Source organism: Aotus nancymaae, unplaced genomic scaffold (genome assembly GCF_030222135.1).
Source record: "Aotus nancymaae isolate 86718 unplaced genomic scaffold, 86718_ANA_hifiasm-v0.15.2.pri h1tg000014l, whole genome shotgun sequence".
In the NCBI taxonomy this organism is placed as follows: Eukaryota; Metazoa; Chordata; class Mammalia; order Primates; family Aotidae; genus Aotus; species Aotus nancymaae.
The window spans coordinates 48297318-48315267 of NW_026988425.1; the positions used below are offsets into that span (position 1 = coordinate 48297318).

At 36.0% G+C, this 17950-nt stretch overlaps 1 protein-coding gene across 4 annotated transcripts in view; it reads right to left on the bottom strand.

The window, feature by feature from the left end:
* Positions 1–17950, bottom strand: part of ARL15 (ADP ribosylation factor like GTPase 15) — a 433767-nt gene that overhangs the window by 218291 nt on the left and 197526 nt on the right. For all 4 annotated transcript variants that reach the window (XM_012449574.3, XM_012449572.3, XM_012449573.3 and 1 more), the window contains one exon: positions 11706–11914. In XM_012449574.3, coding sequence (XP_012304997.1) covers positions 11706–11914 — 209 coding nt within the window. The remainder of the gene's footprint in view (positions 1–11705; positions 11915–17950) is intronic.

A 17950-nucleotide genomic window follows, 5' to 3' on the forward strand; every position in this document is an offset into this window, starting at 1 on the left:
ATTGAAAAGCCAGTGTTAATTAAGAAAATAGAAAGATGTCCAAACTTAAAGAAAAACATCGAAGTTAATATGTAAAATTGGTATCCAAAATATGCAGAAACACACATTTCCACATTTATGGATGTCTACTTAAATAATTTACATATTAAATACTTAAATAATTCAAATATTTACACTTAACTCTCCAAATTTGACAAATGCCATTTTATTTTTTGTTTTATTTTATTTTTTTTTGCGACAGAGTCATACTCTGTCACTTAGACTGGAATGCAGTGGTATGATGTCAGCTCATTCTAACCTCTGCCTCCTGGGTTCAAGCAATTCTTGTGCCTCAGCCTTCCAAGTAGCTGAATTACAGGTGTGCACCACCACGCCCAGCTAATTTTTGTATTTTAGTAGAGACTGGGTTTCACCATGTTGGCCAGGCAGGCTTGTCTCAAACTCCTAGCTTCATGTGATCTGCCCACCTCAGCCTCTCAGAGTGCTAGGATTACAGGTGTGAATCACCATGCCTGGCCCAACAAATACCACTTTAAATGAAACTATATGAAAACTGAGTAAAATGTAAATCTTTATGTATAAGAAGAAAGTAAGTGATCTTTCTAAACAATTTCTGCCATGTTTTAGAAAATAAGGGCATTTATCTGGGCACAATGATTTGCTTTCCAATAATAATAATAATAGTAATAGCAATACTCTTTAGTGCATATACATTATACCTCTATCTCAAGATCCTTTTTGGTCTATTTTTCAGGAACCCTCTAATGATTATTCAGCCTTCTCTTCAACGAAATATGCTAACGCCTGATGAGAGAGTATCTTTCTTTTATAGCACAGTTAACAATTGTAATTCTTCAACCAGCTGTTCTCTAAGGACTCCCCTGACAAGCTCTTATTTTCATTGCATTATTTCTTTGTTCTCCCTGTTTAAACTGTACACAAGTTACCCAGATGTTCCACTCTGGCCCCTTTCAATAAAGAATTGCTTTGGCTTGACAAATAATAAGTCATAGCCAGTGTCTAAAAAGAAATAATATATTACAAATTCTACATGCTAAAATTATACTGTTGTATGTGAGTTCTAAATTATTTCAGAGTTCATATGTAGAACCTTGTTCCTATAAGGCTCCATTGGTTTAACTTCTCATTTATGCAAACAATCACAATTATTTTATGGAGTTAGTTACCATCTAAACATAGATCATTTTTATGAAACCCCATAATCTTATGTCAAGTGTAGTATGAACTAAAACTCAATCTATGTATACGGTGTTTAGGGCAACTGAATCCAGATACTTGAACATATTAAGACGTAAGCCTAAATAAAACAAAATTAAACCCTACTTGACTCTTCTCCTTTGCAACCTAGTAAAAAACTTGCATATATTTTTTTGTTGTCAAAGATTTATATGTGTACCAATTTAGATCTTGGAATTTCTACTAAAGGAGGTAATCACGACTTCACTATTAGATACTGCGATACCAAACACAAGATACCAAGCAAAGACCCTTGATGGCCCAGTCAGTTGAAAGCTACGTGGTACCTTCAAAATGAGATATTTTTCTTCATTAGCCCTTTGTAGTATACCTTCTTATTTGTATTAAAAGTGTTCATCGTATCTTCACTCAGAACTACTAGATAACCCTTTTCTCATGATATAAATATTCGAAGTGGTTATGTGACTATTTAAATATTATAGTCCTGGCTGAATATAAAATATATTATTAAAGAAAAAGAATGAGAGATTGTAGACACCAATAAACAAAAGCAAAAGGAGCTACTATAAGCAAATTACTCAGGTGTGAGTTAATTCACTTCAGAGCCTATGTACCCTGGAAGAGTGGCCACTTCGAAGTTGCATTCAGTCTATTATATGTACCATTGTACATGTCCAGTTCATTGTTTTCATCAAAGGGACATGCAATTCACAGGTAAGGAAAAAATAAATACAGTGACAAGGAGAAAATGCCTGTTTCTAAGTAGTAGAGTATTCTATTCATCTCAAAAGATGAAAGTGGGTATCTTTTATTACATGATTTTGTTCTCAGGGAAGAAGGCCAAAAATATGTGATTTTCGTATTTGTGCTAACACAGCAGAGCTTTTCAAAGTCACTGCCAGAAGTGGACTGGCTTTCTTACCTGTTTTTTCCATGCTTTAAGTTAAGGATGTCTGCCTCATTATAAACCTTGCTGGTTCCCCCAGACTTCTATAGTCTGGCTTTGCTGTGATTACTGGTCAAAACCTTTAATTACAGTATATAGTTTGTGCAGCTGCCTGGAAATTGGTCTCAGGGTCAGTGGCTCTTCCCGTTCCCCTCTTTCCATTCTTTTGAAGCAATATTGCTGAACTGAAGGCATTGTTCCAGCTTTCTGGTGTGCTCTGTCTGCTGCACATTATGAATAGCTTTGCAATCACTCTAGCAATTGGTTCTTCAACTGCCTTTAGGTTGTCAATTGTAATTCATTGGCTTCAGGCACCTTTTCTCTTTTCATTCTCTTGAGGTCTTTTATTACTTAATTTGCAATAATATTAGGGAATGTCTTCTTCAGACATGTCACTAATGCCTTACTGATTATGAGGCTGGGGGTACATTTGACTTTCATATATTTGCCTGTTAAAATGTTTCAATATTTCCTTCATTTCTGTAACTTGTGATGCCAATCTTTGCAGCACCTTGCAAAGAGTTTTGCTTAATGCTGAAGTCTTCTATCTAAAGAATAACCTAAAGACTCCTCCTTAAGATATTCTTATTGGGGTTAATTTATCTAATTAGTTATAGTTATTTTTATAACTTCCCAAAGATATAATTTCTCATTTTTATAAGAACTAAGATTTCATATTTTCTTCCCATATTATGCTCTATTCTCTTTTTTAATATATAAAAAGTATACTTTTAAGCTCCACACAACTCAGAGATCACGTGAAGTAGAAATCAATGGCTATGTTTTCTGAACCTTTTAAGAAGACCTATATTTTCTTCTCGGGCATATTTTTAGAGATTATATAAGAAAATTCAAACTATTCAAAATAAGTACCAATGCTTCTGCATTACAGAATCAACAGGAAGTTTTGTTTCTGTTTTTTCATGGGAAAAATAAACAAATATATCTTTTGATCTATTAAGAAAAAAAGTAGACCATTTGTGCATTATGTCTCAAATCCTTAGTTCTGGATAAAATCCAACAGATTAACGTCTCTCATTAGTCTCAGCCATTCCAGAGCAACCAAGGGTATTTTAAAGCAGACACTATGTAATAATAATAATGATAATAATTATCATAATGATAATAACTAACGCTTATTGTGCTTTTTATCTTCAAAGCACCTTACTGACATTAACTATGTGTCTATTTTCAAATTAATTTACCTCGACAAATGTTTTATTAACTTTGTAAGCTATGGAATGTGTAGTGACTGAGTTCTCTTTTGCAAATAAAAAAATAAATGAAAGGAACTAAGGGACAAAGAAAAGGTACCTTAAACTTTTGCCTTAAATCAGTCATTGGCTTTGTTGAATGAGGATTAGCGAAATCCTAATTTTTATAAAATAAAATATTAACAGACAAAAATAAAGTGTGGAGATCACCACTACAACACCACAAATATATACTACTTCAAAAGGATCAGAAAGAAGACATATAATATTGTTTGGATAAAATCAGCCTCTTACTTTAATGATTCATTATTATAAAATATTTAAATATGTATACAAAGTATTAAATATGAGAATTTAAAAAATCCTTCTAAGTTTCACTAATGTAATAAATAATCTTACTAATTAAAAGGCTACTTTGTAAAAATTTGTTTGTTTTCTTAAACAGAGTCGTGTTCTGTTACCCAGGCTGGAATGCAGTTCTTGGCTCACTGCAGCCTCTACCACCCAAGTGCAAGCAATTCTCCTGCCTTAGCTGGGACTGTAGATGCGCACTACCATGCCGGCTAATTTTTCTATTTTTAGTAGAGACGGAGATTCACTATATTGGCCAGGCTGGTCTTGAACTCCTGACCTCAAGTGATTTGCCCACCATGGCCTCTTTTTATTAAATTGAATTCATCACTTTAAAACCATGTCATTATGTTCCCTTAGAGCTTCATTATTTACCAGTCTCTATCTGATAAATCTAAACAGAAAAAAAATAGATTTTGATGCCAGCCAACAAAAGCTCATAAGATAAAATATAGGCAATTATTTAAAAATGTATTAAAAGACTATTATTCGGTCAAGATGTCCTGCCACTTTCTATGAGGGATTTTGGGAAGAGAAGAGTACCCTGATATGCTGTTAAACAAAGTGCACAAATAGACAAATATAAATGTAGGAACATAAAATCAAACATTTATAAATATGATAATTAACAAGTTGAAGCTTTTGAAAACTATGTATCAACATGGTTAGGGTGGTGAGGATTCGAGGAAGATGTGGTTTGTGAGCAATATTCAAAGGTCAGGTTTGGTGTAGGGGAAAAGAAAAATTTTTATGTTCAAAGATTAAAATAGATGCATTAGACTGAGTAAAGAGAGAGTAAGGAAATCTGGATGAAGTTGATGGCATGAAGCCGGTAAGAAAGGATGTGTGGGCCGAGCGCGGTGGCTCACGCCTGTAATCCCAGCACTTTGGGAGGCCGAGGCGGGTGGATCACGAGGTCAAGGGATCAAGACCATCCTGGCCAACATGGTGAAATCCCGTCTCTACTAAAAGTGCAAAAATTAGCTGGGCATGGTGGCGTGCACCTGTAGTCCCAGCTACTCGGGAGCCTGAGGCAGGAGAATTGCTTGAACCCGGGAGGCGGAGGTTGCAGTGAGCCGAGATCATGCCACTGCACTCCAGCCTGGCACCTGATGACAGAGACTCTGTCTCAAAAAAAAAAAAAGAAAGAAAGGATGAGTGGTAAGACACAGAGGTAGTCACTCTTTCAAACAAAATACAGTTGTCCCTTGGTATCTTTCAAGGATGGATTCCAGAACCTCCCATGAGATCTGAGATGCATGAATCCCTGATATCAAATGGAGCAGTATTTGCATATAACCTATGCATATTCTCCATGCACTTTAAATCATCTCTAGATTACTTATGATACCTAATAATGTAAATGCTATATATATAGTTGTTATACTGTATTATTTAAGGAATATTGACAAAAGACTGTATGCGTTAAATTCAGAAAATTTATTTTTTCCTGAATATTTTCAACTGGTGGTTGGTTGAATCCATGAATGCAGAACCCACGGATGTGGAGGGCTATTTATTGAGCACAGAGACATAAAGAAGCTATTATTCCTGTGCTTCTGTGAACTTACAACCTTAAGGAGTAGACAGAAAAGTTATAGGCAAAATTCTAATATTATGATTTAGATAAGCCCAGGTTGCCAAAGGAAATCAGATGAGGGTGCCCAACTCAGGCATGGGCATTCAAGAAGCCTTCCTGATGTGATACATCATCTTGAGGGGGTTGTATTAGTCCATTTTCACGCTTCTGATAAAGACATACCCAAGACAGGGAAGAAAGAGAGGTGTAATTGGACTTACAGTTCCACATGGCTGGGGAGGCCTCAAAATCATGGCAGGAGTTTTGTAAAAGGCACTTCTTACATACCAGTGGCTAGAGAAAAATGAAGAAGTAGCAAAAGCAGAAACCCCTGATAAATCCATCAGATCTCGTGAGACTTATTCACTATCATGAAAACAGCATGGGAAAGACCGGCCCCCATGACTCAATTACCTCCCCCTGGGTCCCTCCCACAACACGTGAGAATTCTGGGAGGTTCAATTCAAGTTGAGATTTAAGTGGGACACAGCCAAACCATATCAGGGATTTTCCTAGTGAAATAGGAATAGTGAGTGGTAGATAAGCATGAGTGAGTGAAGAAAAAGGAATCCAATGCACATTAACATATAAGATCTGTGGAGTTTCATTTGATTCCAGAGGAATTAAAAGATTTTTAATATTAGAAGGTTTTAAAATATGGGTATCATGAAAAATTGACAGGAAGTTTGCTTGTTCTACTCTGTGTTGAAAAACAGTGAGAAAAGAGGAGATCTGGGGGTATAAACTATTAGGAAACTCTGAGAAACACTGCAAAGGCAGAAGGGGGAGAATAAGACAATGAAAAGTCTGGATGTAGAAAATAAATAAAAGAAAAAATTCAAAGAGGTTTCAAAATGTTCCCACTTTATAGAAAATGAAGATATGTGTGTGACTGAAGAAAGAAAGATAGTGGAAAGGGAGTTTTAGAAGAGAACATAAATTCATTTTTTATATGCATTGTCATATTTTGAAATGTATTACTTTGTTACCCCACCTAAATAATTTGCTTGATAAAATGGACCTTTCTTACATAACATGTTTGTTCGTGGAAATTTTGCTTTTGGTGGACAAGGCACATTTTAATCAGATTGCCTGGTGGATCCAAGAAACACAGGTATACAGAGGAAAAAATAGTGAGATCAAGGTGGCTTAGACACAGAATCAAGAAAATCAGGTATACAAAATTAATTTTCTCAAAGAATGCATATAGAAAAAAATGAACGAATGTATAATAAATAAAATGTTCTAACTGTTTTAGTACTTTCAGCTTAAAAGTTGCTCTTTGAAATACACTTAAAATAATGACATTTTTGTACATAATGAAATGATTGCTAATTCAGCTTTTCTCACAGGTTAATAAATATTTTCAAGAGATAGCTGAGTCATGCAGTTGAAAATTGACTTCCAAACCCTTTCACTGTTTCCTCAAGATTTAATTGTAACAGCGTGTAGTACATCTGTAAGGAATGAAGAAAAAAACAGTTTGTATCTCTCATATCATTTTAGAATAAGTATACGTCCCATAGGGGAGTTTTCAAACTGCTCACACCATAGGCATGTACACTGCTCTATGTGAAAGCAAATCAGTATTATAAAATGCTGCCAAGAGGCAGGTCAAGATACTTGGAAAACTCTAAAGATTTAAAGTATATGACATTTTCCAATGATTGTCTGACAAACACATTTCTCTACCTATACAGAAAGTAATATTAAATTAAGCTAAGTATTTTACATGATTTAAACACTGCTTTACATTTTTTAATAAAATATTTGCCACGTGAAGTCAGAGGAGATACTACTTCATAGAGTTATCAAAAAAGAAATGATCTATTATCAAGCAATATAAATGTAAAATAATTTAAATAATAGTTTATTATCTAGGGACACAGACTGCCCAAGAATTTCAGTCTTTCAAAACTCTGTCTGATCCTTTGTAGAAAGGAAAAAAACAGTACACAATGTAGAACTAATCATCTATAAATAAGTAGTTATAATTAAATGTGATAGTTAAATACCATAGAAACATACTAGCACCCTCTTCCAGAAGACGTCTATATACTAAAAAAGTGACAATTAAATAAACTATTCATGACACAGAGTAAAGAATGCATTGTGCAAAAAAATCTGAATATTTATAACCAAAATAAAAAATGTTCTAAAAAACAAGTAATGTTTATATTACAAAAATATTTGCAAATACTTTTCTTGCAATTATATTTTATGTTTTTCAAATATAACAGCAAGTTCTATGCACATCACATTATCAAACTGAATTAAAATTGCATAAAAATTGAGAGATGGCCTGATCACAAATTTTAACTTTAATACTGACACCCTAATTTAGAAGCTGTAATTTCCAGTGTTAATGAATCATGGAACCAACAGAGTCATTTGACCTTATAATTCAGCTTCAAAACTCTGTTTCACAGTCTTCATATTTCTCAATTAGTATTTGCTTTAATAGAAAATATTCAACAAATAGTTAACACTGTACTTTTGCTATTTCTGAAAAAGTTAAATACTTTTGGATTAAGAATATGGACAAACATCAAACCAGATGAGGTTGCTGAAAATATAGACGGTTTCATGTTAACAAAACGTGTCATTTCATAAGACACAATAATGTCCAATAAAATGAAAATAAGATTTTAAAAACCAGGAGGTAAAAGAATCACAATCAGCAACTGTGTAGAAGGAAAATAGGATTACATTTATTGGCTACTTTATCAACTTAACATCTCATAAAATCCTCCTGATCTATTAAATAACTTCAGAACTGAAGTATGCTCTCCTATGGGAGTGGTAAAACAAATTAGATACAATTACAATTCAATACAAATGAGAAACCAACCTATTTATCCTTAAGATTTCTCTCATTTAATAGCTTTATCATTTAAATTAGATCAGAATTTTCCCTTATGTACCAAGTGGGCCACTTGACATAATTATAAATTTTTCTCGAATGCTTTCTATAGAGAAAAATAGTTGATATGAGTAAATTCTGGAAAACTGTGGTAACTACACCTCCCCAAAGTGAATACAACAAACATCTGTTCCAAGAATTGCTTGGCTTTCAGACAGTATGTAAAGGGTGTTCTTTTTCCTAGTGTTTCGCTGTGTTTTTTTTTTAAGCTTGTTTAAAAATACTTGTTTTCACTATCAGTTTTCAAGACATAAAATCTTAAAATTCTGGTAAGTTAAACACAGGTCATTACCAGGTATAGTACGGAAAGAAAAAATACATAACGTACAAGACTCCACTTGCTTCTGAAAGGGCAAGAAAATAATTGGTCATGTTGCCCTCTGTGGGTTACATAGTAATTTTAACCATGGTCATCATTTCTTAACTCTGTGTTCCACAAACATAGCAACACTCACAATAAGGGAGGGGACTACATATATAACTTCCTTATGATTTTTATTCTCTTTGGAGTCCCACTGATAATTCAACTTTCTCTTTTGAACTTCACTGGCTTCTACCCACTTCTAAAGTCAACAGTATCCTGGTATCTTCATCAAGCAATAAGTGTGTTTGTAAAATTTTACTCCAGTGACAGGATAAATTATTGTACACTGTATGCATTAAACATAGAATGTAATAATTTCAATGGAGGGAGAAGAATAATCAATACCCTTTATAACTGATTATATTTTCTAACTACATCAAAGTTCAGTGCTTTTTGGTAAGTTGAATGCATCTTCCTTGATTGTGACACGTCAGAATTTTGCCTAAAATTCACAAGTATTTTGCAGAGTAAAACACCATCTTTTTAGCATTGAGAAATTCTACAAAACATACACAAATTAGCAGGTGCAAAGGAATAAAAATGCTTATCAGCAATAGGGCACAGGATGTGCAATACCTTTATGAAAGAGAGACTAAAAAGACGACCATTATCTAAATATATGTCTAGTAACATGTGACTTTGCTCACTTTTCAATCTTCTACTGCCTCTTCTGTAATACCAGTGCCTGATTCCAACCATTTTGAGGTTATTATTTACAAAATGTTTAAGATTCAGTTTCACAACTCCATTTTTATGCTAAAAACAAGGTATTGATTTAATTCTTAAGACATTCCTGATAGTATTTCAATAAGGCATTTTAATATACTACACTAATATACTACATTTTAATATACTACAGAAACTTCTTTGTCATCAAGAAATGAAAAAAATCTAGGATCTATCCCTTTCTTTTTAGGCCAAACCCAAGTAAGTATGAGCATGTCACTGTGCTTCCATAAACTTTAAGACCTATGTTGGAATTTTCCCATGTATCCCATCAAAGCAGTCTAATGTGTAGACCTGCACCTGTATGGTATATGTTTATTTAATCATGGGGAAAAATGCTTTACTTAAAGCAGTCCTCATATTGGTATTATGCAAATTCCATTACAAGCAAAATTTCTGAAAAAAGTACAAATGGATGCAAATTAAAAAAAAAACTCAAAGTCACATATGCTCCACTATACACAAGTTTAGAATCATTTTCAGACCATATCTGTGACAACCCTATATTTATAGCCATCAGTCTTACTGAAAGATGAATCACGAAAAGGTGGAAAAAGATATTTGCTCTTTACCTAGGAAAGACAGCCAGCCAACACACACAAGGAATACTCAGAAGCAATTAATTGCTAAAAGCTTCCTTTATTCAATGTGACCACCTTTCATTCCTATGGAAGGTAACCATAAGTCATATGTTAGGTTTAAAGATACATTAGTTTCAATTATTTGATGTCTAAGGAAAACAGATAAACAGGTTCATAAAACTTTAAAAGTAAAAAAGAAAAGAAAATCGTTTTTCAGATATTGCAAATAACTTGAATAAAGTGATCTGAAATTATAATGGCACTTACATCTATATGTTGTATCAATAGGTATATGTATTATGTATATATTACATACACACATGATACTGTCTATATGTAGTATGCACACATACATATTACCAGATTTTTCATAATGAATAGCTGAATAACAATGCATTCTCAGCAAAGGACCTTATAAACTACCCATCATTACATATTATTATCTCTACTCTACAGGCAGAAAAACCAATGCTGAGAAGTTAAAAGATTTACCTAAGGTCTTGAAAGCACATCAGGATATACCACCATTATAATGCTGAAGAGATTCACATTAATGACTTTCTAAATAGACTTTTATTGCTATTTTTTACTTAATTACTTAATATTATAGATAAAGTATTTTTCAAACTATTCTTAAAAAGGTGTTACATACTTAAAGCTGAAGGAAGTAACTAACGAGAGACATGAGCTCTGTCTGTTGAATAATAGGTCCTTGCCTTTTTTTTTTTACTACGTTTCTAAAATTTAAATAAAAACTCTATATAGTTCTACTTAGGTGTTTAAACTTCAAAGTAAATTATCCAAATTAATCCCATTAACTTATCATAATAAATTGCATTATTCTCATTTTATAGGTGAGAAGCCAGGCACAGGAATAAGCCTTTCTGCCGTGGGTCACACTAAATGTGAGGGAGGTCTGGAGTTAGAACATGTTATGTTCTTGGCTCCTCATTTATTTTTCAGACTGAAGGGCAAGATTGTTGTTCATATTAATGATCTTATTCCAAAATCACTTGAGGAAGCACGCAATTTTCTGAAGGAGAGGAGAAAACACATCCTGAAAGTTACAAGTATAAAGGAATACATCAAGAGTTCTGATTTCACTGTACATAGGTTATAATTCACTATAATTTAAGTTTTAAAAACTATTCACATATCTCATTACTTTAGTACCATGAATCAGAAGCTCTGTTGGCTGAGACACTAATTATTTGCCAAAAATTAGTCTCATACTTTTATAGGAGATAAGCTAAGAAATAAAATTAAATGAGGAAGATAAACACTGGTTCCATGTTAAAATGTATTTGGTGGCATGGAATTTGCAAGACAAGACATCAGTTTTCAGCCTAGCAGATTACAGAATAGGATCCATTACTCCTAGTCAACACTGAACACTTCAGAGGTACAAGAACATGGCTTTTGATGGCGAGTAATGCATGGAAATACACACAACGTTTTCCCAGTAAAGCTGAAGAAGAGAATAAACTAAGTCCACAGGTTAAAACAATATTAAACAACCAGGCCTTTAGCCCCTCAAAATAGATGAAAAATATAACCAGAAACATCTTCTAACCTTTGCTAAATAGCTAGAAAGATATCTGTGCTCTCCAAATAGGGTAAGGTATATAAACAAGCGCTAAAAGATTGATACAGGTTTCTGCTTCCTACGAAAACTAAGGTTTCATGTTGAAAATAGCATAACCAGCATATTCTCAATTACATGCATTTTTTCCAGGTTCCAACGTGGCAGCAAAAGTACAACAAGCAAGGGAGACAAAGAGTTGTCATGTTAATGAGACATACCTCTTGTACTGAGCGAGCTGCTGGCTTGTCTTGATGATTGGCCAAAATTAAAAAGGGTAAAGTGCATAACTGTGGATGCTGAAGAGCTGAGTGCAGCTCATTTCTAGCAGATTCTAAATCATCCTCTGAAGAGGCACTGTCTAATACAAATATTACCCCTTGAGATCCTTGGTAGTAGCGGCTCCAGTATTTCCGGATATTATCAGCCCCTGTCAAAAACAAAACAAATTCTCGTTTTAAAAAGAGCTTTCAGCAACTGAAAAATGTTCCCAACAGTAATTCCTACTGGAAACTAATGTATCTTTTAAAAATTAAGTGCTAAACTCTGGTATGGAGTAGAAAAGGAATTTAAGAAGGCAGAGATAACAGTGGATGGGAACAAAGAAGGCAGTAGAGCCAATAGGTGGATTTGGCCTTGAAGGAAGACACAAAATCCAAGTCATTCTTAATGACTTTTATATAAAAACGTGTGTCAGAGAAGCAGGATAAATACTTCCTAGACTTAAACTCAAAAGAATATTTTCAGACTTTAATAGTCTCAAATGAACTACACTCTACAAATTGAGTCTAAACCTGGCTCAGAGAGCTGCATGACCTAGACGTCCACCAAGGCTTCTTCCCAAACTATTAACATGAACTTTGTGATACTTTTTTTTTAACAGAACTGCTTGCTGTTCAGGACAGCCTTGTTTAATTTCACCTAGAGCATTATTAGCACAATAGCTCTATGTGTCAAAGTGCTAAAGCTTGTGAAACACTAAAATCATGGCCTTTGATACATTTGTATGAATCTGTTTGGCTTTATAACTCATGAGGAAAAATAACAGAGGAGTGTGCACTCATGGTCTCCATGAGATAAGATGTTTATTTAAAAAAAACACACACATGGAGAGGCCGGGCATGGTGGCTCATACCTGTAATCTCAGCACTTTGGGAGGCCAAGGCAGGTGGATCACCTGAGGTCAGGAGTTCAAGAACAGCTGGCCAACATGGTAAAACCCCGTCTCTACTAAAAATAAAAAAATCAGCTGGGATTGGTGGTGGGTGCCTGTAATCCCAGCTACTTGAGAGGCTAAATCTGAGGCAGAAGAATTGCTTAAACCCAGGAGGCGAAAGTTGCAGTGAAGCAAGATCACGCCACTGCACTCCAGCCTGGGTGACAGAATAAGGCTCCATCTCAAAAAACAAAAAACAAACAAACAAACAAAACACATGGAGACTCTCATCAGCAAAGGTATGTCATGATGTTATGTCTCATTCCTCTTTGTATTTCCATTATACAGCACAACATCTAACTCAAAGTTCAATACAGGAATGAGAAAAATTGAAGACATGAGGGAATAAAATTACATACTAATTAAGCTTTACAGATTTGAGACTAGAACAAACTCTAGAGATTCTTTAGTCCAACTCTCTGAGGAAACTGAGGCAGAGAGAGGTAAAGTAAGTATCATGTGTCTAGTAAATAAAAAACCGGGATTTGCATGAGTCAGCGGACAACCTGCCCAGGGAAGGCACAGGCACTTCCCTTTACATCATCGTGAATGCTTTCATCACTTTCATTCAAGAACAGGATGAGCAATATGTGTGCGTGGGGAGGAAAGAGGTGCTACTGGTTACATAACAACAATTAGATTTCAAGGAATTTCACCAATTGATTGCATATGATCAAGTTCTAACCAGTTAATAACTGTACGTTAGCCATTTGCTGAACATCCAGTTCTTATGCTTGACGTATTGTGTTAAGTGTAGGGAAACAGCAGGGACTGGAGTTGGTGTGCCATAGCTGGCAAAGGACACCTGTTTGCTTTTCTTCCCAACTCTGTGTTCAGTGACATCCTGTTGGTAGCTTCAAATCAACCAGGTTGAGAGTAATGTCACTATGGAAATCAGCAAATCCTACATATCGAGTCTTTTCCATACCCAGAGAGCCAACACACCACTGATCACACTGAGCAGCTCATATTTTCTGGGAGAAATAGAAAAGAAAACTCAAAGATTGTAATAGAGTATGATAAAGTACTGTCATAGAGGTATTCATTAGGTCCTCTGGGAGCAACACATAGATAGGCATTTCACCCAAAGTGTGGCAGTTCTTTTTTAATTTCATTTTTAAAATTTGAGATGGGTTCTCACTATGTTGCCCCAGGCTGGATTCAAGACTCAAGTGATTCTTCTGCTTCAACCTCTTGAGTAGCTGGGACTAAAGGTACATGCCACTGTGCCCAGGAGGCAAATCTCTTGAAAGAATAATATCAGTAGCCAAACAGCTCCCATTTATTAAGCACTTCCTATCTTCTAGGTACTGTTTTAAGAAGAAAAGCTCATATCATTTTTACAACAATCTAAGGAGGGAAGTATAATTGACTAAACCAATTTTCAGGTCTTAAAATCTGTGATTTCACCATTATACTGTATGAAAATAACGAGGTATATATTTAATAAGAGGATCAAGGACATTTGATGTTAAATATGTGAAGACATGTGATAGGAACAGGGTTGATGCATATCATGCAGGGTCCAACCAAGAAAACAGAACAAAAATAAAGAGGAAATTTAAGCCAGAGATCATTTAACACGGAGAGTTAGTTGCTTAAGTGGTGGTAGAACTAAGAAAACAGCAGGGGTACTGAGATAAGCAACATCTTAGGTCAGATTCCCTAGACGCAGAGCTTGAGGTGGCATTTCTTGTATACCTGATTTAGAGGAAGTACTGTCAGGAGAAACTAGAAGTGAAAGAAGTAAGCTAGAATAGGGGAAGAAACTAGGCAAAGATATTGTTTCAGAAATCTAGCCTCAGCTTGACGCCATGAGGAACTCTAGAGCATGGATTGAACCACAGAAGTTGTCTAGTCCAAAGGCAAGGGGGCTGGGCTATTACACCCTTGTATAGTCATTGGCTATGAGCCACCCCTGGGGAACAGGAGGGGGTTGAGGCCTGATCTCATAATCTCCCAAACATATTTGGTTGGGGCAATTACTGTCAGCCAAGGGCAGGCCTCTGGAGAAGGGTACAGGTGTGGGTCATTAGCAGCCAATACCCGCAGCAGCTGGGAGATGGATGCACTGGCCCAGCAAAGGAGATCTGGGTAGGATACCAACAGCATCTGCTACAAGCTACATCCAGACACTATCCATATGCTCAAGAACCATCCATAAGCTGGAGGGACAAAAGTGGAGGCAGTGATACCCGGTAGTAAGTGTTTAAAATGACAAAAATAGTGTGCATGTGTATCTGTACATAAGCTTATTATAAATTTCACTGACATAAAAGATGTGCAGCACACGGTTTTCATAATAAGACTAAATGCAGTATGCTTTATTGTAAATTCCACCTAGTGAACTAATGCTCACAGAATGCTTTTGTTGAGTTTGTATCCATAGTCAACTAATGGCTGCAACTGACCAACTAGTGTAGTTCTGACATGAAAGGTGGCTGCTCTAAGTGTTTTACATATATTAAATCTTTGCCCATGACAGTCTAATGAGGTAAATACTGTTAACACTCTCATTTTATCAATAAGGAAATCAAAACACAAAAAGATTTTGTAACTTGCCCAAGGTGACACACTCAATAAATACATTTAGGTCTAATGTGATTGAAATAGAGATCATGGACGAAAAAGGCAATGAGGCTAAATAAAGAACTATATTACCACATAAGCTAGGAGAAAAGAAATGGAACCCTACTGGAACAAAAGGTAAGTAAATGCCTACATACATTTCCCAACCGGTTAATTCAATGGATAGTTATTAAGTACTTATTTCATCCATACAAGTCTCTGAGCTATGACCTAAAGAGATATTTAGAAAGCCATTATTCCTCTTAGCTGAAACCATCAAATCCTGAAAGTAATACTAATTATAATAAGGCCTGCAAATATAGCAGGCAGAGCAAATATGTCCACACATCAGATGGTGTCCAGGGAGTCAAGTATAAAGAGAAGAATTTGGTTGCATGTTTTAATAGAGCTTGTCCCTTGGAAACACACGGGACACCTGGAAATTCAACTCCTGCAGTCAACTCTTTCAAAGAGAAACCATATTTTCATATGACACATTTAGGAGTACATATAGTGGCTGAAAATAGTGAGACAAAATGACAATAAGTTCAATGACAATCTTGGTAGACCTAAAAAACCCAAAGAGAAAAACCATAAGTTTAAAAAATGTCCCTTATATGACATAATGTATGAATAATATATTAATAGTGAAAAGACCCTTTCCTTTAATCTCTTGCTACAGTCATGTGCCCAATCTCAGGATTCCTGACTTTCATCATCAACACTGAGCTTGGAATTCTAAATTCCCATTTTGTCTTCTGAACCTAACCCATACTGGGACCAGGGCACTTCACCAGCAACGAGGTGAAGAGTGGAATATGGTTGTTCAGTCCAGCTTAGTGGGCCATGGTTTAGTCACCAGATTAAAATAAGAAATGGCTGTGTCATCAACCCAGCTGCTAGATGCTTTGAGGAGTGAGCCTAACTGGGAAGGTTAGGAGCAACTGTCTGATGCCCACATTCTCAAACCCCAAACCAAATCCAAAAGAAGTAACCAACACAGGAAGTGACATCTTACAGCAGGCTAAGGCCACTCTTAGTCTAGTGTCTGAAAGCGTCATGCTCTGTGACACTTAAATTACAATCGCAACATAACATGATTAAATATCAAACTCAAACCTGGTCTACGGATTGTATATTTAGATTAAAAAGCAAATGGGTAGTCCTAACAGTAGAGGGACTGGGTGGAGGGTGTTGCCAAATGTCCTAATTACCTGATGTCCACTGTTCCCTCACTAAAAGTTGTAATAAACACTTGGGAATCTAAGAGCTCATCAGGAGGGCCAACCAGGAGAGTCTGGCTCAAGGTACCACAATAAGAGCAGAGGGAGAAGAAAGGAGCATAACAAGACTTCATTGTGTAAATTCATTTCTGTGGCATGCTACAGATGTCAACAACATCCTCTCATGATTCATTAATACATCCATCCAACCATCCTAGGTGCTGAGCAAATAGCAGGAAACAAAACAAAGAGTTGGAAACAAAACAAAACTTTCAGTCTTTATACTGCTCAGAGTAAAGCCAGCCTATCATCATAGAGGTTAAAAATGCCAGGCACGGTGGCTCACGCCTGTAATCCCAGCACTTCAAAAGGCTGAGGCAGACGGATCACGAGGTCAAGACCATCCTGGTAAACATGGTGAAACCTCGTATCTACTAAAAATACAAAAATTCGTCAGGCGTGGTGGCGCGTGCCTGTAATCCCAGCTACTCGGGAGGCTGAGGCAGGAGAATCGCTTGAACCTGGGAGGCAGAGGTTTTTTTGAGTCGAGATTGTGCCATTGCACTCCAGCCTGGGCATCACAGTGAGATTCTGTCTCAAAAAAAAAGAAGGGCAGGTATTCATCTGGCCAACTTCCTTTTAATTTTTTAAGACTGTGGTAAGAGGATGGAAAGAGTAGACCAGCTGAGCATCTCATCCTGACTCTTCTGCCACCACAGTGTGGCCAGCAGCAGTCTTGGTTGGCCTGTGGCAGAGTCCTAACAAAGGTCTAACAAAGGTCTGCAGAGAACCTCTGAAAAAGACTTAGGTCCTTAATAAAAAGAGATGCCCAAAGAGAACCACCTCTCTTACAGTTTTAGATTTCATTGAGTGATAAGCTTAATCTCTGAACAGCATCAGCCTTCTAGCAACCTTGAAGGAGACATATCTACACACTGAGGAGGTGAGATAGGACGACAGAAAGAGCCTGGGTCCTGCAGCACATCCCTGAGCAACAGAACCAACCACCCACATTGGGAGGAGACCTTACTATGTGAGCACAGTAAATGCCTATTACTCAAGCCAATTTTAGGAGAATTTGCAACCAAAAAATATCAAGTTCCCTCCTGTTAAATTAAAAGGCTATGAAGAAGTTCCTTAAAAGAGCAGTTCTTTGAAAGACATAACCAATGAGTTTAAAATAGGGATATTCAGGAATCAATAATAAAAACAGGTACTTAAAAGTTGTCCCTAAGGAAAATCTGATCCCTAGACCACTGCTGTCCAGTTGAAATTTTTGCAGTGATGAAAATATTCTACATCTGTGCTTTCCAGTATGGTGGTCACTGAGCACTTGAAATGCGGCTAGTGTCATTGTGAATAAACTGAATTGTTTGATTCATCTATTTGAAGTTAAAACACCACATTGGACAGTGCCGCTCTAGACATTTCCATAAGTGACCTCTGACATGAGAGACCG